Source organism: Filicampus tigris, chromosome 11 (assembly GCF_054856515.1).
Source record: "Filicampus tigris isolate MCC_2025a chromosome 11, RoL_Ftig_1.0, whole genome shotgun sequence".
NCBI lineage: Eukaryota > Metazoa > Chordata > Actinopteri > Syngnathiformes > Syngnathidae > Filicampus > Filicampus tigris.
This window is the reverse complement of record NC_141227.1, coordinates 2649544-2677543: the sequence shown is the minus strand read 5'-3', so window position 1 is coordinate 2677543 and position 28000 is coordinate 2649544. Positions and strand designations below refer to the sequence as shown.

At 39.4% G+C, this 28000-nt stretch overlaps 2 protein-coding genes across 3 annotated transcripts; one reads left to right on the top strand and one right to left on the bottom strand.

The window, feature by feature from the left end:
- Positions 1-10: 10 nt before the first annotated feature.
- On the top strand, positions 11-15635 carry LOC147139414 (ras-related protein ORAB-1-like). Of its 2 annotated transcripts, XM_086044394.1 has the most exons (7): positions 11-159; positions 303-495; positions 1742-1814; positions 5963-6058; positions 7932-8027; positions 11914-12045; positions 14109-15635. In XM_086044394.1, the coding sequence occupies exons 2-7, from the start codon at positions 482-484 to the stop codon at positions 14307-14309; spliced, it is 612 nt and encodes a 203-aa protein (XP_085900520.1). In that variant the 5' UTR covers positions 11-159; positions 303-481; the 3' UTR covers positions 14310-15635. The 2 variants fall into 2 exon arrangements, with proteins under 2 accessions (XP_085900520.1, XP_085900519.1); XM_086044393.1 differs by having other exon boundaries at positions 118-495.
- On the bottom strand, positions 15013-26788 carry cep68 (centrosomal protein 68). The gene is made up of 8 exons (XM_086044390.1): positions 26353-26788; positions 24551-24828; positions 21174-22202; positions 20666-20861; positions 20321-20514; positions 18523-18639; positions 18351-18447; positions 15013-18269 (listed from the first exon to the last, which is right to left on the bottom strand). Exons 2-8 carry the CDS (start codon positions 24815-24817, stop codon positions 18109-18111), a joined length of 2061 nt encoding a protein of 686 aa, XP_085900516.1. The 5' UTR covers positions 24818-24828; positions 26353-26788; the 3' UTR covers positions 15013-18108.
- Between the last annotated feature and the right edge of the window lie 1212 nt (positions 26789-28000).

Sequence of the window (28000 nt, the reverse complement as noted above, 5' to 3'; positions counted from 1 at the left end):
TGGTTGCAGATTTTACAGTGCTGAAATTTATGGTGACGTTATCTTCCAGAGGACTTGGACTGCATGTTGCCTGACACAGGACAAACGCTTTGCCACGTTTCACTAAATGACGTAAGCGGGTTCAGTCTGACAGTTTTCTGATGCAGTAACGACTTCCCGGTTAGTAGAGAACGGACGCTTCGTTTTTAATGCATACACATTTTTGTTTTGGTTGCGGATAACGCCACCACTAGCAGGCTTCTGTAAAATAAAAGGAACAATCGTTTCTAATAACTGTTTTTAATTTTATACCGTCTAACTAGCTGAGTTGGCTACTATTAACTGCTTCCTGGTTGGAGTCGCAGCCATTTTGGATTTTGTACTGAGAAACAACTAGCCGGCCGTGCGTCTGGGAGCCGTTTAAGCTAGCCACCGCTACCTTTTCCACACATCATATCAAATCTTCCCACGAGACGGCAACGGACTTTTCAACAATTCCACTATGAATCCCGAATAGTAAGTACTAATATGACGAATGCCGTGTCACGTTTGAGCGTGTCGATTGGTGTTACAACAGACAAGTTGGTTAGCGTTGTCTGATACTGAAGCTATGTTAGCAGCTAACATCAGCTGACTGCGTCTGTCCACCGGAACCTACCACCGACGTCTCGGATGAACGCTCTTTATAAACACACTGATTATTATTTTTATTAATAATAATCATTTTAAACGGTTGTCGGGCAACGGCTTTGTTTTTTAGTAGAAACATAATTTACTCTGCCATAAATGGTTGTGGGAGGTTGGAGGGGATACAAACTTGCATTGGACAACATCCTGGCAGTATTTGACTTTACTGTACGGACTGTCATTTACATATTAATTTACTAACTGCTATCTTTCGCTGATGTAAACCTGGGCCCGACTACATCGGCCTTAGATTCGTTCTTGTTAGAAGACAGTGGATGGTGAACCCCAAATGTTTATTATGCGTGTAGTCACCTGTTATGTTAGGCTTAGGGAACCGGTGGCACGGGTTCTTTGAATTTGACGCTGATATGAAATTCGCTGCTAGACTAAGCTCCCTTGTTTGTTAAACGTTCACATCCAGTATATCGTCACAATTGAAGGCATGCCTGTCGTTGGATCGAGCTAAATATGAATATCATTACACAGTCAAATTAAAGAGCTAAGTTCCATGCGTGACTTACATTTGATATATGTTGATATATTTTAATCATAAAGTGTTAGGAGAGTAGAAGCAGCCCCTCCAACAGTGGCTTGGTCATGAGAAGATCACATGACAAGGACATTTCTACAATTCCGCTACAGCAGAGTTGAGCAATTAGTTTACTGTTATTTCAGCTTTTTTTTTTTTTTTCGCGGCTGGTCATCCATGTAAATATTATGCATGTTTTTTTTAAATAATGCACAATGGTTCATAGTTGACAAATTGACAGTTATTTATCGTTCATTAGCTTTTTAAGATTACGTTTTTAAAATGCTTAATCCATACGCATCACATTTACTGTCTTGAATATTAGTGTCACCTGTTTCAATATTTTTCTTGGTGAAGTGTGTGAATGCTGTAATGTCTGTCTACGGTTATAAATTGGAATTCTTAGCCAAACTTCCTATCTCTTCCTTTGCTTTTTTAAAACAAAAATTTGGACTGAGTAAGAATATAATTCATCAACAAATAAATGACAACTACGTAAATTGTTGGGCTTTATTCACCACCACATATTCTATTTGTCTTTGACAGTGACTATTTATTCAAACTGCTCCTGATTGGTGACTCTGGTGTTGGAAAATCTTGTCTTCTGCTCCGATTTGCGGTAAGTTTCTTCAGAAAACTTCTTTCTATAATTCCTCTTAAACCCATAGCTAAGTTATCATACAATCTTCAATTAGTGCATCATCCATGTCTAATAGGAAGCAAATGCAGTGAGGGTTTATAGAGCTATGACACTCTTGTAGGCATACAATGTGTATTAGGTGTGTAACGGTGTGTTACGTAAAATGTAAACGTTCAACAGCATAATTTAACGAATTGGGTCATCTGTCTTGTGGTCGGATTTGTGTTTTGATGAGTTGTGATGTTTCCGAGGTTCATGAATGCATTGTACGGCGAGTGAGAGGAGCAGCGGAGAACCAAGGAGAGAGCTGTTGTACTTTGTTTTTGGCTGAAAAGACTGCTTGCTTCCTCGTCTAAGAAACATTCAAAGTTGGATGATGTCGTTTTAAGTGTTATTATGTTAGACGCGCTACCTACAGCATAGCCGCCGATCTCATGTAGCAATGTCGGCACACAACTTTGGGACTTATACATGTACCTTTCCCCATCGGCGATTTTAACAGGACAGCCAGAATGTTCCCAAACAGGAGACCGCAGTGAATGGGGGACCTTCGAGCTCTGGCTTGTTTGCGTATTCGTGCCGCCGCCCTCCTCTCCCGCTTGCAACAGTCAATAGCGGCCGTGTGTAAGCTGACGCTGATAATAAAAACTGATCAGAAACGGTACGCAAGGTGAATCGAACCGAACATTCAACCGAAACATATTAATTAGTGTTGAGAACAAATGAAGCGCCGATGCTGGTTATTGATACTGGAATCATTCTTTGAATGCAGCGCACATATTTGAGAGCCGCACAACAGAGGGAAACAAAAGAGCCTTATCCAAATGCACATGCATGTTAATATCTAGCCCATGTCGCAATCTCACCAGCACGAAGAGCTATGGAATGGCTATGGCTGTTTATTCAACACACGTATTCTGTGTGTGTGTGTATGTTACAATGTAGGGCTCTGCAATTAATTGAAATTGAATTACATTTTCGATTATTACACTCCATGATTACAAAATTGGCATAATCGTAAAAAAACGATTATTAATACTAATTTTGAGTTGTTTTGAGGCATGCGCTCACGAGTTACTCCGCCGCGCCACCTCTCCAAGCTAGCTAGCTAGCGAGCTAGCCAGCCATCAAGCCCGTACCCTGCACCCGGCAAGTCACACTGCACACGCTCCTACTCAACGTTTTAACAGAGTAACAGACCTAAAAATGGCACACGAACCGCCACAGGAACGACTTGTAAACAAACAAGCAAAGCAAGTCGAAATCGCTCATTTGCTTACATTTTGGGTTCGCTGTGGAAGACGGTGAGCAAAGACGTATAAAGTGCAAATTGTCTCTGCACCCACCGGCAACGCGTTGAATCTATTCAACCATCGTTTGGTTTACGATGATGTTATGATACACCAAAGCAAGAACACACCGAGTCAGATTTGGCGTCGTGCACAACGTTGAAACACTGTACGCAGCAAACCCCACCCATCGACATCAGAGAGACACAAAAAGATAACAAAATCTATTGCCCGGACAAGCCTTCCAAATGTTTAGGGCACAGACTCCACTTCGCAATCGGCACGAGGGATTTATTTGGAATAACATATCTTATGCAAATATACACTACTTTTACTAGTACAAAAATAGAAACCATGCTAAACATTCTTATTGTGATTAAGTTACATTTCTTGTGTAGTCTATGATATGAAGTCAAAATTTGTGTGTTTATTTTTGTTTCAAATTGCTTCAAATGCAATTTGCAAGCATATTATTGGTCATTATATTGTAATACAGTTTATATATGGCCTACTGTAACTTAGAAGTATTGTATAGATTACTAGTATATAACAGTCAACATTTAAATTAGTTTGACCCAATCAGCATATTAAATTTATAATGTATCAGAAGCAAATTACTTAAATATTACTTAAGTACACAAAAACAAAAAAGGCTCCAGACAAAGGTCTAAATGTATGGATTAAAGGCATATCTGTTCTGTCAAAATTGGCATTTTACTCCAAGCAGTTCACTACTTTGGCAATTTATAAGTGCATAGCGAGCTAACGCCAATGCTCTGTTTGTTTATACCGTACAAAGAAACCATACTTTAATATATAAATTTACACTTTTTAAATGTTTTAAAGTAATTTAATAAATATTGTTAGTTCCAAAACGAACTTAAATTATTATAGTGTTTCAAACAATTTTGTCTTAATATTTTTTTACATGTTTAAACCTGTTCTTGTTTTGTAGCAAAAAAAAATCGTTTGAATTATCGTGATTTCACTTATTACCCAAATAATCGTGGTTAATATTTTTTTCATAATTGAGCAGCCCTATTACAACAGATACTTCACAAGTGATGATTTAAATATGAATAATTTTACGTTCAAGTGAGTATGCAATTCTTTAGAATTACAAGAAAAACAGTGCTTATATTTAGATTTTTCAAATGGCAATGCATCGATGCAGTATCGGCATCGGCCAGTATCGGCCGACAGCCAGGTAGTGGAATCGGTATTGGGGCCCAAAAAGTGGTATCGGAACAACACTAGTATTAATACACCCACATGTACCGTTACACCCCTAGTGTGTATGCAACTGATTCTGTCACATGCTGTATACATGCAAGAATTGTGTTACTGACAGACTACATTTACATGCAGTAATATTCGGGTAAGGTCAAAATTCCAATTTCGGAGTCATTCGGAATAACCCGTTTACATGGCTTGAGCGGAGACAGTTACCCCCCGCATTTAAATAACCGTATTGAAACGCCGATGCACGGATGTCGTGACGCAATTTTACGTCACCTCTGCTTGTTAAAGTATGGTGTCGTACTTACTCTGGATTTTGCTGTGTTTTGTTTATCGCTAAATGTGTATATTTGGTGGAGTGCGTGCCAAACATTTTGGATTCTGTTGTTAATGTTCACTCGTGTAGCCATGACACTATGACCCACAATGCTTCAGTTTGCATCACTGATGATCCGGATTACCACTTCGTCACGTGCGTTGCAGCTATCATTAACATGGCGTTGCAAATCGATTCTTTTATTTTTTTACATCGATGCATATTTTAAGCATTTACATCAATTTTATATTGATTTTTGATAAACCGTTACATCCCTAAATGTAAGTGAACTAATACTCTCTATCTGTGCATACATTATTGTTGACCAACTGTCTTAGGACTACTTTATGTTTTTAGCGGACTCATTATTACCATACTCCATTCATATTTTACTTGCTTGATTTTAGCTTTGGTGCGATGCCAAGGGTCGGATATGGCTTACTGGTGCTAGCATGTCAAAGACAGGGAACTCCTTTACTTGTACACCACGTGTCCATCTGGAGGTGTTTAATCGGGTTATCATGCATAATATCATTTTATTGTAAGAGTTGTAGTGAGTCGACTGGTCATTTATTTGAACGAAGTTACGCCACTAGCTTGCTTGACGCGAGTATGGCGCACGGCCTCCGGGCCCTCTCACTTGCTCCGTTAGGTTAGCCGCTTCGTCTTCGTCTTTGTTTAAATCAGGGGTGGGCAGGGCCGGCATCCTGCATGTTTTCCATGTCACCCTGGTGCAACCCACCTGATTCAAATGATCAGGATCGTTATCCAACTTCTGCAGACCTTCTGCAGACCTTGCTGGTTATATGATCATTTGAATCAGGTGTGTTCCAGCTGGGAGAGATGGAAAACAAGCGGGATACCGGCCCTTGGAGGCCGGAATTGCCCACCCCTGGTTTCAATGCTTCTTCTTCATTGGTTTAACTTCTTCGTCGTGTTTGGAGGCGGATGCGCGTTGCCTACATCACACACTACGCTGCGATTGGGTTTGTTTTCAAATTGTTTTTCTATCAAACGTTTTATCGAATGCATTTTGTATTGATATCGATCACGCGTCAATTGCGATACATATTGATATTGAATTATTCGTCCAGCCCTACAGTCAATGTTTAATTTTAATAGTAATGAAAATAATAGTTTAGGCTTAAGAAAAAACTGTTTTATTTGGTGACATGCGTAATTGCTTGGTCAGAATGTAACATTTTAAAACAGACGTTTTGTTTTGTGTGTGTGTAAGTGTCTGTGTAGTGAAACAAAGTGACTGAATCTTTTTTTCTTTGCAGGACGATACATACACAGAAAGCTACATCAGCACAATTGGTGTGGACTTCAAAATACGGACCATAGAACTAGATGGAAAGACCATTAAACTTCAGATTGTACGTAACAAACCCTTTATCAAGTGTCTAGTGTTCAGTTTTTACTGTGAATTTGTGTCAGTTGAAAATCGTTTACAGCAGCATTTCCCAAACTTCAATAAGACAAGGTACCCTTTTTTAGATTTGAAAAATCTCATAGTACAGCAACAAACAAAAACGTCACAAAATGTAGGCAAGGCAGTTTTATTTTTATTACACATTTCATACACGAGGCAACTCAATGCGCTTCACACAAGCAAAGGCAACAGCTACAAGCATTTACAGACAACCGTCAACAACATTCAAAAGCAAAGCAGAGAAAAAAGCAGCTAACAAAATTAAAACATTCAAACACATTAGCAGTAAACTTTAAAAACATTTAAAAGCAAAGTAAAGAAATAAAAGTGGGTTAGAATATATAAAAGAAAAAAATGAGGACCTTAATCAAAGGTATGAGAAAAAAAGCAAAGTTTTTAACCTGGATTTAAAAGCATTTACACTGGGGGCTGACTACACTTCTGTTGGCATCTTATTCCATTTGTGTGCAGCATAACAGCGAAATGCAGCTTCACCGTGTTTACCTTGAACTGTGAGCTCCACTAATTGACCCAAGTCTGCAGATATCAGAGCAGTACAGGGTTTATATTCAATCAGCATTTCATTAATGTATTCAAGACCCAAACCATTCAGTGATTGATAGACCAGTAGCAAAATCTATTAAAATCTATTCTACAGTTAATCGGGAGCCAGTGTAAAGCCTTTATGACTGGAGTAATATGTTCCGATCTCTTTGTTCTGGTAAGAACCCGAGCTGCAGCGTTCTGAATGAGCTGCAGCTGTTTGAGGGAGACCAGTAAGAAGACTGTTACAATAATCACGTTTACTGGAGATGAAAGCATGGATAAGTTTCTCCTGGTCTGCTTGGAGCATGCAACCCTTCAGTCTGGATATGTTTTTCAGATGGCAAAAGGCTGTTTTAGTGATTGATCTGATATGATTGCTGAAAGTCAGGTCTGATCTATCAACACCCAAGATTTCCACCTTGGTCTTTGGATCCTAAAGACAGTGACTCCCTGTGTTTTCTAACAGCAATCCTCTTTTCTTTATTGCCGAAAACAATTAACTCAGTTTTGGTTTGGTTTAGCTGAAGGAAATTTTGGTTCATCCAGTAATTAATTTGCTCTAGACAGTGGCACAATACGCTGATTGAACTGCTGTCATTTGGGAACATTGATATAACTGTGTGTCATCTGTATAACTGTGATAGCCAACATTGGTGTTCTGCAATTGTATCAAATGCTGCACTGAGATCCAGTAAGACAAGCACCGACACCTTCCCTGCGTCAGTGTTCAATCTTATGTCGTTTAGTGTAGGAAAAATTGAGATTATAATTTTTATTGTCTCGTCTCAATTTACTCACAATTTTACTTAATTAGTGTGAAATCTGGGCCTGTTTAATTTAACGCAAAGCTAATATATTCACAGGAAAATGCTGTACTATTGGTAAAAATCCAAATTTGACCCCCCTCCCCCGCATTGTTCAAGGGGCAATAATTTATTTTAATCTGAAATTTTTCACATTTTATCTGTGTTTACAAGTACCTGGAGGGTGTTAATTAATTAAACAAAAAATAAATCAAACAAAAATAAAGCAGACAAATCAAATTCCAATGAAGTTGGGACGTGTTAAATATAAATAAAAACAGAATACAGTTATGTGCAAATCATGTTCAACCTATATTTAATTATTTAATGCACTACAAATACAAGTATTTAAGGTTAAAACTGATACACTATTTTGTATTTAGCAAATAATCATTAACTGAATTTTATGGCTGCAACATATATACAGTAATGGGTTCATATATTTTTTTTCTTTTTTACCTTGAACAGTGGGATACAGCAGGTCAAGAAAGGTTTCGTACGATCACTTCCAGTTACTACCGAGGCGCTCACGGTATCATTGTAGTGTATGATGTCACAGATCAGGTAAGTGTAACACCACAGCATTTCCTACTTTGCATCTTTGATTTACTTGATTTCACCATTTAAAAACATGTTTCAATTTTATATGGCTCTAATGTAGTGCAGCTGTGGTTCAAACCGAGTAAATGAATATTATCTTATTAGAAGTATAAGCGGTACAGAAAATGGATGGATGGATGGATGGGTAGCATATAGAGATGGGCTATATGATGATACTGTATATATTGAGATGATAGAAAAGTTTTTATCGTGCCACTTCTCTCTTATTGTCTATCGTCCCTTGTCTGTTTCTTGTGGCGGATTATGGCAAACGGCGAATAATAAAAACGACAGAGACTGCTTGATTTAATGGAGAAAGCTTCCTCTTACTATGCTTGTTTCACACAGCTACTTCCAGGTGTCAATCAAGTATCCAAGGAAGTGCTAATCATTATACATTCTCTTCTGACAAGCTTAAGGTGCAAAATTAAATCTAACAGTCAATGAAAAATGTATCAGTCATGAGGTCGGTGAACACACAAAACGAATACAATTACTTTGTGAAAGAATTAACAATAACAAATTTGAAACTATGATTAACTATTTACAAAAAAGGGCACCTCAAGGAATACTGGTTATTCCAAACTTCTTCAAACTACACGAGGCTCGAAATGAGCAGTTAGGCATAGCAGTTTACGAGTAAGTGTGCATTTTGCACATCATCAAAAACACAATGAATAGAAAAAATGAGAATCACAGATTTCAAGTTTTTCCGATAACTGAATGGCAGAGACTTTCGCCAGGTTGGACATGCGTGCCATGACGTGCTTACGTCACTTACACCTAGGTGTAGGTAGTCTGCAAATCAAGGCAAGATCGGTGCAAGCTAGCGAAGAGCTTCGACTGGCAACTACTGCAGCTAGCAAATTGCAGTTTCGCTCCTAAATCACTCGTCATAGCCTCCATGGCGGTAAATAACTCACACTTCTTACAGGTTGCGCGCTCATGAAGGGATTATGAGGAGTAATTAACAGAAGGAAAAACGCAGAAGCCGTGCTAATTGCTAACCTTACCGGCTAATGTTACCAGTGAAACACAGGAATTGAATGCTTGGGTGATCAAGTACACATTTCACAGAAGTCTGGCTGGACCTGTGAGCGTATCCAACATTGAACAGCAAAATAGCAGGCACTTTAACAAGTGCCTTTTGAGAAAAATACACAAAATAACATTTTGAGAAAATTAAACAAAATGACACAACACACATAGATAAACAGGACCGGAAATGATATGGCATTCCTCAGATGGAAAGAGTGGCCTAGAAGATTAAAGGTTAGAGAAGTAACGATTCACTCAAGCCCAGATTCAAGTCGATTTTCAGTTCTTGATTTTTGATTCGATCAATTTTTTAAGATCGCTGTCATGCTTGTCTCTGTGTGCTAGTACGGTGCTGCAGCTATCCACAAACATAATGCACAATTATGTTTTGCGCGAGCGTGGCAAGTAGGGCTGCCACAAATGATTGTTTTGCTGGTCTACTAATACCAACAGTGGTCACGATTAGTCCACTAATCGGATCATCTGTAAATCGCGGCATAATCGCACCAGCATGTAGCTGCTCGCTCTTATATTATAGTAACTTACAACTAGACTTATTAAAGGTACAGGAAGTACTTGATTCACGAATGAGTTCCCCACTGCGAAAATAGACGATAGACTAACTATGCTTTGTCCATTTTTTTTATTCATTCATTTATTTTTTTAAACTTTACCGTCTTTCGTTTATCGCCTACAAAATGGGCGTCCGTCATAGGCGGATAGACGGACCGGTCCGTCACAGGCGGAATGCCCAGCTCTGGCTGTAGTCAAGTCTAGGGCTGGGCGATATGACTGAAAAGTATATCACGATATAAGTGTTTCATATTGGTCGATACCGATATATATTGAATTTTTTGTCTTTTTTTAAACTATTGAAAATAATGACCCCAAGAAAAATACATTTAGGTTATTTTATTTTTAACATAATACTTAACTTTTAATAAGAGGTAATGTAACTATGAAAGAGTGAAATTAACTAGTCGATATAAAGATTAAATAAACTCCATTTGAAACATAATGTGTTTAGAAGGGCTGAGAGGTATGTTTGAAAAACTGTCACAATCTAAGTATTTCATATCAGTCATAATGATAATTATTGATTTTGTTTTAAACATTTTCATTAAATAACAGTTAACTGTTTTTGTGTACATCGTTATGTAGTGTAATGTGCAGTTTGTCCTCCACTAGTGCATCGTAAATGCTTATTTACATTAGGTCTACCCCAAAGCAAATGTTGACACACATATATTAGCCTTCATTCAATGTTCATCCAATGTAAGTGAACGAACACTCTCTTGCACTGCATACATTATTGCTGACCAACCGTTTTAGGATACTTTATCTTTTTAGCGGACTCATTATTGCCATAGTCCATTCATATTTGACTTGCTTGATTTTACCTTGAGTGCGATGCCGGTGTCGGATAAGGCTAACTGGCGCTAGCATGTCAAAGACAAAAACTCCTCTACTTGTACACCACGGCTCCATCCAGGGGGTGTTTAATAGGGTTATCATTAGGCCTGCACGATATGTCAATTGAACATCGCGATTGCGATGTGCGCATGTGCGATAGTCACATCGTAGGACGTGCGATATATATATATATTTTTTTCTTAGAACACGTAAACTTGTTTTGCTTCATAAAAGCAGCAAGTTACTCCAGCCTGTGTCGCTCACCCCCTCCCTCCTGCCAATCAGTCACCGGCCACTCCCCCTCCACTCTTACAGCCACTGCTGTCTGCTCTGAAAACACGAAAAGGCGACATGGAGGAGGAGACGACGGCGGCAGTAGATTTAGTCCCCAGTAGTAGTAGTACCCAAAAGAAAGTCAACATCCGAAATATGGAAGTATTTAGGCTATAAAAATTAAGATTCAGAACAAAAAAAAACATTCTTTGTCGACAGTGTGCCTCACTGTTGTTGCTGCAAAACCAGGTAATACAACAAAACTGTCCGACCATTTGAATCGCCATCACAAGCCCCTGTATGACGAGTTCAAACTAAGAAGTGGGACCCGAGGTGAAACTTCATCTACTCAACGCCTTTGCTCACATAACACCTTATGATAAGTCCAAACAGCATCGACAAATCACGGATGCAATATCTTTTCACCATTTTTGTTCTAATTTGTTTCCAACTTCAGTGCAGTTTCACAAAGGCTTTTTTATCTTAATGTTATATTTTTGTAAACAACTCAGGCGCTACATCTGCTTTTTAATTTTTTTATAGTCTATAGTTTAGTTTAAAGAGGTTTATAACTCTGCTGCTGCTTTAGATGTTTTTTATTTTCTATTTTTTTTAAATAACTCAAGGGACTAGGGCAACTGCTCTTTTATTTATTTTTTGGTTTAAAATATGTTTAATATTTTGCTGTTGTTTACATTGAAGTGTGAAATATAATGTTAAATAAATAATCTATTATGTTACAGAGACATCTCTTTTATAAACAGAAATCATCATTCACAGATGAACCCCGTTAGTCTGGATTAAACGATATTACGTGAATACAATGTTGTCATGGTGAGTTAACCAAATTATTCCCAAACAAAGCTATTCAAGTCATCTGGTGAAAATTCTTCTATTTTTAATATCGCTATATATATCGCAAACCCCACAAAAATCGCAGTGTCAGTTTTTTCCAATATCGTGCAGCCCTAGTTACGGCGCTCGCTCGCTGGACGCGAGCATAACTTTTGAATAGGGGTGTGTAGACTTTTTTTTAAATCAGTTGTACCCATTTTTGAGTTTGTTCAACAAATTGATGAACTGTATGTAGGTGCATACTGAATAGTCCTCTTTTTTTATGTTACAGGAATCCTTCAATAATGTTAAACAATGGCTACAGGAGATTGACCGCTATGCCAGTGAAAATGTCAACAAGTTGTTGGTAGGCAACAAGTGTGACCTGACGACAAAGAAGGTGGTGGATTACACAACAGCAAAGGTAAGGCAAATTGACAAATCAGACAACAATATTGTTGATGATAAAACAAGTTTAGTACAGTGGACCCTTGCATACTCATTGTTCGTAACCCATGGATTCACATATTTTTTGTTTTGGGGTATGGGTGGTTGTAATACAATTAATTGTATTGAAAAATGTGTTATGCACCTTCCAGGGTTATCATAGTTTTGGAATTTTAATTGTAGTTTTTATTTTGTTTTGAAGTTGTTGTTTTAAATTAATTTAGTTTTAATGAGTTTTCAAGGCGGAGTTGGTAGTTTTTATTAGGTTTTTTTTTGTTTTGTTTTTTCAACAATGCTTTATTTTTAAGTTTTTAGCATTGGTTTTAGTTTTTAAAAAATGTGTGCAAGATTTAAAAAAACAACAACTTTGTAGTAAGTATTGTGTAGTGAAAACTCAAAAATATTTATTTTCAAAACATTTTGAAAACAACCATCCGCAAATAAAATACAGGTGCTGTACAACAGTCTACAGACTGAAGTAGAATAAGTGCAGTTAAATGCATCACAACCTTAACGACGTCATAAATAAAGCTTAGATGGTCTCGCTTTCCATCCCTTGTTTGCCAAATTGCCTACTTTTAAAATGGATTTGTGGCTTGAATTCCGGTTGGGAAGTATTCCACACATAAAACTATACAAGCCACTTGCCCACTTGCTTTTATCTGTGAGTCATCATCAAATTGAATGGATTGCAGATAGACAGATAAACTTATGGTTGAACTGTGTATCCCGCCCCCCCCTCCTTTTTTTATTTTTATTTTTTTAAATATATGAACCACAAAAGGAGAGCACTTTTTACCCAGCGTTGCATTTCGGGCCGAGTTAAGTGACAAAAGCTGGGAATCCACAACAAACACGTCAACTCGCCTCAAGCCCGGTTTCCCCCGGCTTGTTGCCTGGACGTAACGTCACCTGGCGTTTTTATTTATTGGCTGCCGCAAGATGACGTTGCTTTTAGGTGACACAGTAATACCAAAATAAATACATTTTAAAAACGGCAAAGGCTCATGTATTAAATTAATTGCCAAAATGAAAAGCATAGTCCATGCTAATTTCCCATCAATGGGATTTTGCATTGGCTTTAGCATTAGCACTGGTGATGTTTTTTTAAAACGAAGTATGTCTTGTATTTCAATATACAATATAAGTAATTGTCTTTGTTGTTTAGTTTTACAGTAAACTCCAACTGGGGTGCCATTAAACACCTTAAAGCATGCTCAGGGAGGGTCGAATCACATAACGTCACACGCTTGCTGCACAAGTAACATGGTGCATTCAGGGTACTTTTACAAGGAAACTTAGACAGACACTGCCATTCGGAACATTAATAGTTTCTCTTGGATTGTAATGTTTTGAAGATCGAGAGAAGAGAGTACACAATACTTACTACAAAATCAAGCACCAAATGCGGTGACTTCAAGTTGTGAGAATTTGGGTTGATCATTTCATTAGCAGCGAGGAGGAGGTAGATGCGACCGTGATGCTATTTTCCTTATTTAATAGAGGATTGTGCTTTGTTAGTGGATGAGGAATCGCAAAAATATTGTAATTTTTTTTTTTTTATTATTACAAGCAAACATAATACTGAGTTATAGAAATTAAATCAATTGTTCTGATAATTGAAGGGACCAGGCAACTCTTTTGGATATCAGCAGTTGCTATGAAAGCCTTGTATAATTCGTTTTTCAAAACAAAACAAACTTAAAAATAAAAAAAGATAAATGAATTGTTTTCTCAATATTCATTCCAAAAACCAAAATGAAAAAAAAACAATGATAACTTGTTTTGCGATTGCCAATTTTGTGCACAAATGGAAAAGGAAAAAAAGAGGTAGGGGGCGATTAGGACGTTTCATTCGATTGGGCTATTTTAACCTGCTGCAAATTGCATGAACCAGAAGGAAACTTGAACCGGAAGGCAGCTTTGGTCCCACCCCTCCAGTTCATTTGTTTCTAAGTGTATTCTCGTCTTTGCTGTCAACAATTTTTGGGGGTCATTTCAACCCGCCCATGCTGGATATCTCATCTCTGTTGTGTCCAGGAGTTCGCAAACTCTCTGGGTATCCCATTCTTGGAAACCAGTGCCAAGAATGCCACCAATGTGGAGCAGGCCTTCATGACCATGGCTGCAGAAATCAAAAAGAGAATGGGCCCTGGGGCCGCAGCTGGTGGTGGTGAGAAGCCCAATGTGAAGCTGACACCTGGCACGACCGTCAAGCCTTCATCGGGAGGCTGCTGCTGAGAACAAAACGACAGCCCTTCCCGCTCACCTGCCCTCTATTCTACAGGCCTGTATGCCTGGCTGCCATCTTCCTTGAAACTCTACCACAATCTGACAGGGTAGGGATGACATGAGTCACATGGTTATGTGAGAACAAGATGAAGTTGCCTGTATTTGTACAATAATGTAGCACACTACTATAAAACAAATAAAGCATTCGTCTTGTCACCCTGTCCTGGTATTGATGACAAATTGTACAAAAAGGTGATCATTTCACCCCACTTGGCCCAGACAACCCTGTCACCCTTTTCTCAGCCCGCTGAGACTAGTTTTATTCGACCTGCTCATGAGACTCATGAGAATTGTGTGTGCGTGCATGCACGCACGCATCACTGCATTCCATTTTGGGTTTGGTAACAATCTGTTTCATGAAGTCTTTTTTCTCTTTGTATGGCCCCTTTTATCTTGATTTGCCTTTCTTTTCGTAATTTTGTTATTTGCATGTTCTGTCTCTTTATGGTTTTTTCTTGTTTCATTTTATTCAACAGCCACAGAAATGTCTCACAATTCAGCATCTCAACTGTAGTACGTATGTAAATGGAATATATATATATATATATATATATATATATATACATATATATATATATATACATATATACATACATACACACACATACATACAGAAAGAAAGAAAACTCTTGCTCACCTACTTGTGCAGGTGTGTATACATGTAGATCTTCCTCAACTTGGGTCCTCTGTCAGAGTGTTGGGGGATTGAGAGAATTGCACAGCATCTTTGTTGTTCTTAGTAGTAGTTGAAGTAGTACCAGTAGACAAACACTGAGATTGAGTTTGACTGAGAACCCTCAAACTTGCCACTCTGTCTTGGAGAGGACCTGAGCCCGAAGAAGGCATACACACCATCCCCACGGTTTGAGGGGTAGATATATTTTGGGTGTGTGTGTAAACACCCAAGTACGTGTATGTCAGATCTCATGTCCATTTAGTAGTCCTCAATGCATCCTTAAGATTGTCTTGATTCAACGTGTAATACTTAAACTGAAAATAAATATTGTACTCCCAGACTGTATAAAAAAAATCCCTCTGTGATTCTTGCTGAGATGCATTGTAAAGAATATACACACAATTATTTATTCTACATTTGGGGGAATTTGACAGTTACATAAGATCTGTTTGCAAACTCTTGTGTGTTGTGGTAACCAAAGTGTAGAATTGCATATAAATAGAATGTTCTCATCTTTTCATAAAGGCAACTGAATTCAGTTTGAAAGGCACTCTGGGAATCAAAATGTCCAATATTTTAATAAAGTTGATGGAACAGTGTTGTTTTGTACTGCCTGACTAAAGATCATATTCAATCAAGTCCCAAATGCTGTCCTGGTTTTGAGTCAAAATGAATAATGTTTATTTGTGTGAACAGGTGTACTTTAGTGTACATTAGAAAAACACTCAAAACATACACTTGAAAAACTTAAACTTGTGAGCTTAAGGTAAGGCTTAAGCTTAGTATAGCCAAGAATGAGGATGACATTTGATTAATACCACGTAAACTGAATATTCTGTTGTCTGATATTTCTGCCATTTACTCACTGCATCAAGGAAGTACTCAGCACTTCACTTTTCCCAAAACCTTTTTTTCTACATTACAAATTTAATGAAAATAAACAAAAGGAAGTCATATAGCCTACGTATGTATTCACAGCCTTTGTAATGACACTCAAAATCGAGCTCAGGTGCTCAGTTTCTATTAATCAGCCATGTAATATTTCTACAACCAAATCAGAGTCAACCTGGGATAAATTGAGTACGTTGGACAAGACTGGGAAAGGCACACAGCTCAAGGTCATAGTTGACTGCACCTCAGTGCACAAATCAAGCACCAAGTCTAAAAAATTAGACTGTGAGACGGGATTGTCTTGAGGCACAGATCAGGGGAAAGGTACAGTATAGGAAAAAACATCTGCTCAGTAGCTTCCATTGATTGGGCGAGGAGGTCCCATGTCTGGGAAATGACTGAACTCAATGATCACTGTCAGAGCTTGAGTGATATTCTGTGGAAAGATAAAAACCACAAGGACAACCACGCTGCAGTGATACATGGCTTGTATGATAGAGTGGCCAAACGGAAGTCACTGCTTGGTAAAGAAAGGCACATGCAGTGAGCGGCAGCTTCAGGACAACTCTGTTCATGAGTGGCCCAGACAAAGATGTCTGAAGAGTTCTGAAAATGTCTTGATGGAGCTTGAGAGGTTCTACTAATCAATGAATCGGAGGAATCTGTGAAACTGCTCAAAAATAGGTTTCCCAAGCTTGTGGTATATCAGATTTGAAAAGACTTGAGGTTGTCATTGCTGCCAAAGGTGCATCAATTAAGTATTAAGCAAAGGCTGTGAATACTTGTGCATGTGAGTCGAGATGTTTTCTATTGTTTTTGTAGTTATTGTATTTCTCCTTTTTTTTGTAAGGTATGGTTTATGCCAAGACTTACTAAAAAAAAAAAAAAAAATTAAGAAGTCAACCCAAAAATGTTCTTAAAGACAAAGTCAACCCAAACATATTTTTTTCCAGTATATGTTCTGTGCAGGCCCACTAGTTGAGACAAGGCACTCTGATTAATAATGCATTTGTCGAATATGTGTTAAGCAGCAAAAGAAAACAGGTGAGCTGTGATTGGTCGTTACCTGATCCCTGAGGCACCGTGATGTCATTTTCAGTCGACAGAAGTGACAAAATGGCCGCCCCCGGCGATGGCTAAAAACGGGTGGATTAACTCTTATTCCACAAACGCAATATTTATCAGAATGCCTTGTTTCAACTAGTGGGCCTGCATAGAACATATTCTTGAAAAAATATGTTTGGGTTGACTTCCACTTCAACAAGAAAATGTCCTATGCACCTCCATAGCTTAAACACGGCATTCTGGTTAAAATTGGGTTTGCGGAATACAAGTTAAGCATTAAAATCCACCCGTTTTTGTCTATCTCAAGGGGCGGCCATTTTGCCACTTGCTGTCGACTGAAAATGACATCACAGTTCCTCAGGTAACAACCCATCGGGCTCACCTGTTTTCTGAAGCCATGATTGGTTGTTACTGATGTCGTTTTCAGTTGACAGAAAGTGGTAAAGTGGCCCCCTGAGAGGGCAAAACTGGAGGATTTTGCTGCTTAACACATATTCCACAAACGCACTATTAATCAGAAAGCTCTGCTAAATTAGTGGAGGTAAATAGAACATAGTCAACAAAATTTGGGGGTTGACTTCCCCTTTAAAAGTAGTTTTCCATTTTTAAGGCAAATTGGGGAAACAAGTGAAGATTTGTGAATGTTGCTACAAAACATTTAAAATCAAGACAAACGTTCTGGAATTGTTTCCATTTAAGGACACTTGACAGCTGTATATTACTTCCTACATGAGACCACAACTTGGGACACTTTCTGCCTGCTCTAGAATGTTTAAAAGTAATTGCTTTGTTCATGGGTATATCAATAACAGAGTATTGTATTGTGTAATGTTTGACAAAACTACAGTAAGAATGTCATTTAAAAACACCCCCCTCCCCCCCCCCACACACACACCCACAGTAGAAGAAGCCTGACAGACAACACGGAGAGCTAATGCCTCGCATCTCAATACATGCAAGTCTCTAAACCGTCCATAGATGTGAATGGTTGATTTTCTACAAGTGTCGTGCAATTCGTTGGTTACCAATCCAGAGTATACCCCGCTGGGATAGGCTCACCCATGACCCTATTGAGGACAAGTGCTATAAAATAAATGGGCGGAGCTACACTGACATTCACTTGGTGGATGTCTCCAGCTTATCCTTCTGAACTGAATCACTGGGCTGATTACAACGTGTCTGATTGTCCATGACAGATAGGATGGAGGACAAGTGTTCGGTGCGATATTCCATGGCTCTTGACTCCCTCTCAATTAACAGCAGCGTCTTTCTTAACACTGAAATGATGGAAAGGAAACAAAACTTGAGTCTTTGCGCCCATGTTGTCTGTTATCAACCATGCGGATGAGGAACCTTACATGGAGATGTGCTTTCCATGCACCCTAGAAGCAGCTCACCGGTTTGCAGAACGTGCGAGGTTAAGTGCTGATGACTACTCAACTCTTGCTGAAATTTCTAAGAACAAAACGACCAGTCAATAGTGCCAAATTGATACTTTCAGTTTTAAATCACTGAAATCGTGGATGATACCTGATATTCAGCAAGAGACCTCTTCATGTCGTCTACCGTGGGTCTAGCCAACATGTCCATCTTATCAGAAACCTTGTAGAGCCATTGGATGTATTGCTCCAAGAGTGAACAAAACATCTGTAACAAAAGGCACACAACACACGCATACGCACACATAGTTTTATGTCTGACACAGTATTTGACTTGTTTGGCACACTGCCCACTGTTTATGTGATATGAAGAATCCACTAGTTTTCTTCTTTTAATGACCGTTCAGCCTGTCAACATTCATCATGTTGACTAAGTAAACCAGTAAATATCATTGGCAGTATCATTGAACATACAACTAAATAATAATTACAAAAACAAAAAAACTATCTCTATGAAAGAGGGATTGGGCCATGGGCCAAGGAGGAACCCATTAGACTAAGTCTAGTGAGATTGTGCAACTGTGAAGAAATTGAAAATTATTGCAATTACTTCCATTAAGATCTACACAGCAATAGTGTGACATAGGGGTGGGCGATATGACGATATTAGATCGTTAAGCAGTTTAACGTGTTCACGATCTCATAAAGCCAAAAGATCGTTTGATCGTCTACATGGCGCATTCTATACAGGTGAGCTCTATGGCGGCACAAAGCCGCTGACGCGTATACCCGACCAACCAATCACAGCACGCACAGTGCATGGAACGTGACACTCCCCACCTCCCTGTTTGTTTGTATAGCGGTAAGTCACCACGAAGCAGAGTTGCCCGAAAAGAAACTCCACATCCACAGTGTCCATTTGGTTTGGCTTTTCCTCGGAGGAGAAGGCGCAATTCAGTTATTTGCAAAGTTTGCAGGGACTCGGTTCAGACGTCAGCGCCGACAGCCAAAGCCAACGTAGGTCAGCCAGAGGCAGCCGCTAGCTCCAAGCTAACGCAACCCACGGTAACACAGTCATTTAACAAGGGCACTCCATATGAACAAACAAGCAAGCCCCGGCCCCGGCCTCCCTGTGTGGAGTTTGCATGTTCTCCCCGTGCCTGCGTGGGTTTTCTCCGGGTACTCCGGTTTCCTCCCACACTCCAATAACATGCTTGGCAGGTTAATTGGACACTCTAAATTGCCCTGGGTGTGATTGTGAGTGTGGATGTTTGTTTGTCTCTGTGTGCCCTGCGATTGGGTGACAACCAATTCAGGGTGTCCCCCGCCTACTGCCCGAAGACGGCTGGGATAGGCTCCAGCACGGCCACGACCCTTGTGAGGATAAGCGGTATAGATAATGGATGGATGGATGGATTTTTTTTCATGGCAATAACAAAAAAAACCTAAAATGGTTAAGGGAAATGTATCAGAGTAATAGGATACATTTTACTGTACATGGGAAATGTACAGAAAAATGTAAAACAGAAAAATATATAAATGATTAAGTACAGACATGAAAATTCTACATAGGCAAAGTAATAAAGTAGGTACAGTGGAAAGTATTTGTACTACATTACATTACAAGACTGCTGTTTGCTCACATGAAAAATGTTATTTATCAGACGGTAACAACCAATCACTGCTCACCTGTTTTCTGAAGCTGAGCCTTGATTGGTTGTTACCCGAGTAGTTGTGATGTCATTTTCAGTCGACAGCAAGTGGCAAAATGGCCGCCCCATGAGATGGACAAAAACGGGTGGATTTCACTCATATTCCACAAACGTAATATTAATAAGAATGCTGTGTTTAGACTTGTGGGGCTACAAAGAACATAATATTGTAAAGAACATTTTGGGGGGGGTCTCCAGAGCCAGGCCACTCTAAGCGGTCTCTACTTTAGCACTTACGCGTATATGTTGCATCAGAGAGCAGTTTTGGTCCTGGGCCTCCAGGATGCCCTTTTGAGGGTCTTTCAGGTGGATGCCACAAAGCTGCTCCACCAAAGTCTCAACCTCCTTGAGACTGTCCTGAGTCAGTCCTGCACCAACAGACTCTATCCATGAACTGGGACTTCTCACTGCCTCAGAGTTACCATGGTCAGCTGATGATGAAAAGGAAAAAGCACTCACTACCTAAGAACTTGCTTTTGCACCTCAACCCCAACATGACACACTTGTATAGTGAGGGTAGAGGTAGAAATAGAAAGAGAAACCTGGACGATTAAAATCACTTTTGTTCAATGATATGAGTACCTGATTTACCCGCACTCCACTGATTTATGTTCATGTTTGCTCTTCCATCCTCTTTTTTGCCTTCCTGCTGTTTGGCACCTGCCTCTTTAGCCAGTTCTTTCTCTGGCTGTGATCGAGTCAGGAGATTACAGGCAGTGTCCACACATTCACACTTGGCTGTGAGCGGGCGGTTCAGCCTGGCTGTCACCTCCTTTACCTACAATAAGATAAAACAGCTCTAGTCATACAGCTGAACCATATCAATAATTCATCCGTCTTCTACTCTGCTTATCCTAACTCGGGGTACGGATGAGCTGGAGCCTATCTCACCTGACTTTGGACAAGTGGTAATGTACACCCGGGACTGGTTGTCAGCCAATCGCAGGGCACATACCTTTCACACTGACGTTCATATTTGTGGACAATACAACATTTTCAATAATCGAAGGTTTTGGGAATGTGAGAGGCGGGTGCAGTACCTGGAGAAAGCCCAAAACCTGCAACCTTTAAAAGTTTGACAAACACTGACCTGTTTAGTGAGGAGTTGCACCTCTTCCAGGTGATCAGGCAGAGGCCAGAACTCCTTGTCAAAGTCCCCACCTGCAGATTGGGACTGAGGAAGAACACTTGTTGCATGGATAAAAGTGATGGACGAGGACGGTTGTGCATACTGATGATGGTGCTGACTTCGACCCTGGTGACACTTCACAACGTCTTTATCCATAGCTAAGTCTACACTGTCCAAAAACAACTCTTCTGAGAGTGATCTGGAGACAAGCACAGAAGAGTCCACACAGGTGGAATTGAGTTTCTGCTCCATTCTGTCCCACGCTTTTGTCTGAATGGTGTTGCTCAGGTTTAAATCCCACCCAGACAGGCTGGTGGTACAAATGTTATCCAGTTCAATACCAGAATCCTGTAAGTTCAGGTCTTGCTGTTGGTGAGAGTCACCCAGAAAACCAGTGCTGGCCCACTTGCTGTCCATCTGCCCAGGCCTTAGAGGGTAAGTGTAGTCCAGCAAAGCTTGGTACTCCTCGTTTGGATCCCAGGATGCAGTGTGCCTATTTGTGGATGTGGGCAAAGACTTTGGGATAGCACAGTCCCAATAGTTTGCTTCATGATATGACATACTCTGTCTTCTTGACTGCTCTGTTAAAGAGGAGTCATTTGGTTTTTTAAGATCTGTTTTTTGGTCTTTTTTGGAATAAGAGAAGCGTGGGGTAGGGGTACAGGTAGGGTACAGACCAGTGGATGTTACTTTCAGCCTCACAGGACGGTCTTCTTTCTGGAACAGAATGTTGCTGGAAAGGCCACACTGAATTGATTTACTTCTGGTCAAAGTGGTTCCAACAAAAGGTTCTTCATGTTGTAACCTAGTGCTGACATCTTGGACACCCAACAGTGAGCCACACATTTCTGGAGAGGCTGAATGAGAGGTGACATCATTGGGAGTGAAATGATTGCTCAGCGAGTTAAGGTCTTCCCCTAACTTGGTCAGCAAATTAATCTTGGCGGAATGCTGACTTTCATCTTTTCCGCTGGTATTGACATGCATCTCCTGTGAAATATCAAAAATGTGTTTTAAAATAAAATCATATTTCAGGTAGAGGTGGGTCCTCGGTTGACAACGGTACTGACACATGAGGTTGCGAGATTACGGCAGCAAACTAGTCTAGAACTAGAATCCTGTTTTAACCCATTAAGGCCGGGAGCACATAACCGCGTTTCTACCACTAGAGCCGGAAGCGATGTTGCGTCTTTCTACCCTTAAAGCCGGGAGAGTGTATATGTCATTTTCTATTTATTATTTAATTCTCGGTCTTTTAGCCAATTAAATGCATCAGAATATACACATGATGGTGTCATGAGCACGATGAGGATGTTCTGGAATTCTTTCGAGTCATAATAGCGGACGCCGTTGATCGCGGGAGCTCTGAAATGAGTAACGGCTGTGATATAGAAAATGCTATTATGGACTTTGAACCAGTAGAACGTGATGTATGGTTAAGATATATGTAGACAATGACTATTTCGATGTCTTTGTATCAGAATAGAGGATGGTAATTACCACTTGATTTTTTAAAGGGATGGTTGGGGATGGCCCACTTGTCACTTGTTCACTTGTTAGTGAAAACATGATGGCCATGTTACCTACCATGTTTTCACTAAGTTCATTTTGTATATTTTTTGTCAGGAAAATGAAAAGAGTCACTGGAGGGACCGATTACAAACCCTCCATTGGTATTCATTGTACTTTCATTGATTATAACGTCCAAAAACGGTGATCAGTTGGCACCAAAATTTATGTGGACATCCCTACTAATGCCCACTTCAACATATCAAAAGGATTAACCTCTCTGTGGCTGATTTATACGAGAATGAGGAAATGTGAGCAGAGCTACATTTATGCTGGGACGGGCGCACATTGCTTCTTTGCTTAAAAAGATAAAACACTGCTTCTTTGCTGATCACGTTCAGACGAGCGAGGCATTAAACACCCGTCAGGATATTCACAGAGACTGAAGTGGGAATGAGTAGACATGCACATTTATTTGGATGAGTAATGGCCCCAGTTTTTCGACCTACAACACGCCGTCCAATTTGGAACGTAACAGCCGAAGTGGTACGTTCCAATATTTTAGTACTGATGTCATTTTTACATGCAAACCTATTACACCTATTTCATAGGTGTTGAATTTCTGGGAAAACTTTAGGTTTTCAAGGCTAATTCCAAAGACGACCTTAGGTTTTGGGGATTTGTTGAGCCAGGCGCTTTAGGCTTTGATGGGTTAAAAAAGAAGTCAACCCTCCAAAAAATTAATATTGTGTTTGTGCAACATGAGTTAAGCAGCAAAATCCACTAATTTTTAGCCATCCCGAGGGCGGCCATTTTGTCACTTCTGTCGACTGAAAATTACATCACACTACTACTACTACTACTACTCAGGGCTCAGCTAACGACCAATCAAGGCTCAGATTCAGAAAACAGTTGAGCCGTGATTGTTCCTTACCTGAGACATCTGTGATGTCATATTCAGTCGACAGACGTGACAAAATGGCCGTCCCCGGAGATGGCTAAAAACGGGTGGATTTAGTTGCTTAACTCATATTCCATTGATGAAATATTATCAGAATGCCATGTTTAGACTAGTTTGCCTGCATAGAACATATTCTTGTATAGAACGTTTTTTGGATTGACTTCCACTTTAAGATCTACGTTTATTTACAGGTATATGTGTTGATTTCTAAGCATGATGTCTTTTTCAGACTAATTTATCTAATCACAGATTGCAAATTATATGTTTTGTTCTTCATTTACTGTAACCACGTCAGCAGTATTTTGACCTTCATTCTCAAAGCACATCCACTACAACAGCTTGCTTGTTCACTTTGCCCTTGCTACGAGATGTGCTATTGACCTGACACTCGACACAGAAGTTCTCATGGCAAACCTTGCGATAGGAATGTTGCCTGCCGATAAAACTTTGCCTTCCAACAGCTGAATTTTCTTTTCCTTTTCTTTTCCTTTTTCTTTTCCCATTTTCTTCCGGGGTCTCGTGACATGCCTGGTGCCGCTGTCTATCTAGCCTGGTGAAAATAGGAGTTGGCTCGTAGTTGAAGCCTTGAATTTTTATTTTGAAATTAAGACCTATAAAGACTTGTTGTCTACAGTTTGCAGATGACTATTTAACATGAATTAAACCATGATAATTATTAACATCTCCCCAAATATATTGTACAGTAGAAGGTATGCACATCGATGCAGTACCATTAAATATCCAACTACTGTATGTGAATAAGGTAAATAAGACATGAGGCTTACAAACGTGGTCTCGTATTCAGTATGTGATGATGTCAATGCATCTGAGTGTCATTTTAAAGACATTACATAAATACTTAACTTGCCTTCTGCTGATGCGTCTTCTTTAAAATAGATGATTGTTCGAGGGAGAAAAGAGGCTTTCTCATCACATATTGCCTGTCAGTCAGATACCTGGAAGTGGGCGCCATGGTAACACTTTTATGGGCCTGTTCTTTTTCCCATTCTGTTGCTCTTTTGTCACTCGCAATGTCTGTTGCATGCGATCTCATACTGTATCCAACACATGTATCTGAAGCATACAACTTCCATGGCCGGCTGCATTCGGCGGTGTCCATTGGATAAAATATCATCTATCAAGCTCCTGTCAATGAAATGAATATTGAAAAAAAAAAGACATTATTTACAATCATAAAATAGAAGTGTTAGAAAATGTGTTTTTATAATTATATTATATTAAGGCAATTATAGATGCCTTGAGATACTGTTGTTAGGCACAAAGGGGCGTGACTAAAGATGCAGAAATGATGCAGTACCATGAAGTACACAACTATCAATATCAATAGTCATTTTGTGGGGTCTTGCATGAAAATTTACTTTGGATGTTGCTGTTTTGTCAAAAGGTACAAAGGGTTGCAGGATTTTATATTTTGTATCTATGATCAAACATCTTTTAATGCTTTCATTGTGTGCATCTGTGACTTTTTTGTTTTTGTTTTCATTTCTTAATTTCTAATTTTTGTGTGGTTCATTTTGGCCTCATCAAACAACAATTAGCATAGTCCATCAGTCATGGACCGGTCCATCAGTCCATCACTGACAGGCGCCCATTTGCTGACGATTGAAAAATGACAGGACACTTTTAAAAAATGACAGTCTAGGCGCTGACGGAAGGGGATTTTCGGCCATTTTCCTGAGGTTTTTTTTGGCGGACTGACGGACCGATTGACGAACCAGCGGACATCTGACGATTACAATTCGATTCGGCTTGAAAAATGATGGATTGACGAATGACGGACCAACAAAATTTTATAAAATGCCCACCTCTGCATAACCGCTTTGTGGTTTGGTAGCCTCTCTTTTCTCACCTCGCTTCCAACGCATGTTGTATATAATAATAACTGTATGTTATTTGAGAGTTATTTGCAACAGTGATGAGCTACGTTTAAGAGGCTATGTTGCAAGATGAATACGTGTTAGTGGATTAAAAGATAAACAGAATGCCATGTGGATTTTACATATTTACAATTTATTTGTCCTTTCATACTCTCTAGTTTGTGTTAAAATAGGCTGACAATTCTGTGGTCGCTCTCATACCACTTCGACAACTGGGGGTAATTTTAAGGGAAGTGAACTAACGGGATCATACAATAGTGCCATTTGTTTTTTGGCTGGGGCTTCTTGAGTTCCGTATACGGTATGTCACGAAGCAGTAGTCAGTTTGGTACGTTGCGAAGAACCATAGCAACATCCGGCGGCAGGAATTAAACTACCTGTACGAAAACAGCAGCAGTTGCACTGCACATAATGTGGAAACAGTAAAATGAAATCGAACCAAAAGATGCGCCAAACTCGAAATAACGTCAGTCTTGCGACAATGAAAAACAAGACTTAACTAAGACTAAACCCGCATGAAGAATTCAACATTTTCTCTATATTGCACATTTTATCGCTGTATAAATTGTGCAAAATACACAAACAGTTGAAACAAAAATGCTGTTTGACGTGTCATTATCAAAAATCTGACATACATACAGACCATGCATAAGTGGACTGTTTTGATGCTAGACGTCGTGAGTGTAATCAGTCAATGAATGAAAAGTTTGTTCAACCAGGTCCCCTTGCTAAAGACGGACAAAGACGTAGAATACGTCGACCAGTTTCTTACCTCGATTGTCTAAGTATCTTGGCACAGAATGTCCATTTGTAGTGACCATCCGCCTCATTATTGTGCTAGCCTCCTTCCCCCAAGCGTGTTGCGTTCCAGTACCACTGTGACAGTGCTGAACTGACAACACCACTAAACATGTTCATTGCTTTCGCTATATCCGCCGAATAATGAAGTACAGTAGAAAACATGTATGTTACCAGTGTTAATAAACTATTTAGCTGTTTTAGCCTTTTGTACTGTGTGGTACTGTGTGTGGTACGTACTTTGCATGCAATATGGAGATATTATCACAGGTAACTGTGATATAAAAGAAATTACTACTACTCTCGAGGCGTATTTCCAATTGTTGTTACTGAAATTGAAATTACTGTCGTATAACGCCATTTCCAAATGTAACTGTCTCCATATTGTACTTCGTTCCCTACCGCAGGCAACACTTTTCCGGATTCCGAGTATCATTTAAAGTATCTGAATACGAGACGACTGTGTGATTGGTGTAGCGAAGGATGCGAGATGAATAGAGCCATAGATGCCTCATTTAGTGCTATGATGTCGTACGTCACCGCCATATTAAATGTGGCACAGTGGCTTTGTGGTGTATGATAAAAATGATTTTTGAATGGCTTTATTGTGGGCATTGCTAAGGCACACCTGATCCATAATCATGCTGTTTAATCAATCACACCCGTGAGGTGGATGGTTATCTCGGCAAAGGAGAAGTGCTTACTAACACAGACTTAGACTGATACGTGAACAATATTTAGAGATATAGTTATAGAGATTCTTAGATTCTTCGAGTTCAGTTCATGAAAAAAAAGAGCACTAAAACAAAAGTGTTGCCTTTTGTTCAGTGTTCAGATAAGGACATACATTTATATCAGAAGTCAATATGGATGGTGTATAAAAAAACACCAATAACAAAATGCCTGTTTTGTTTCACAGCAACACATTAAAGTGGAAGTCAACCCCAAATAAATGCTTAAACAAGAAAATGTTCTATGCAGGCCCACGAGGGGAAACATGGCATTCTGTGATTAATGATGTGTTTCAGTAAAATCCACCCGTTATTGTCCATCACAGGAGGTGGCCATTTTGCCACTTGCTGTCGACTGAAAATGACATCACAGTTGCTCAGGGCTCAGATAACGACCAATCATGGATCAGCTTCAGAAAACAGGTGAACCGTGATTGGTTGTTACCTCAGCCCTGAGCAACTGTGATGTCATTTTCAGTCAATAGAAGTGACAAAATGGCCGCCCCGAGACGTCTAAAAACAAGTGGATTTTGCTGCTCAACTCATATTCCACAAATGCAATATTAATCAGAATGTCATGTTTAGACTAGTGAAGGCACATAGAACATATTATTGCAATGAATTTTTTGGGGTTGACTTCTACTTTAAGCATTTCCATTGAAAAGTTCAGACGGCAAAACAGTTTCTGCCACAAGGATGCCATCTGACTTAAAAATAAACTGTCATTACATGTGTGATGTATAATGTATTTAGTAATTCAGTGCTTGTAATTTTCAATGTTGAAATGGCATCAAATGTTCTTACTTTTCAAAAAAAGCTCTTATTTTCAGCGTCAATTCAGTTTTGAGTTTTAACAAATTTCCTATGTTGCCACTGTGCGTTTACATGTCG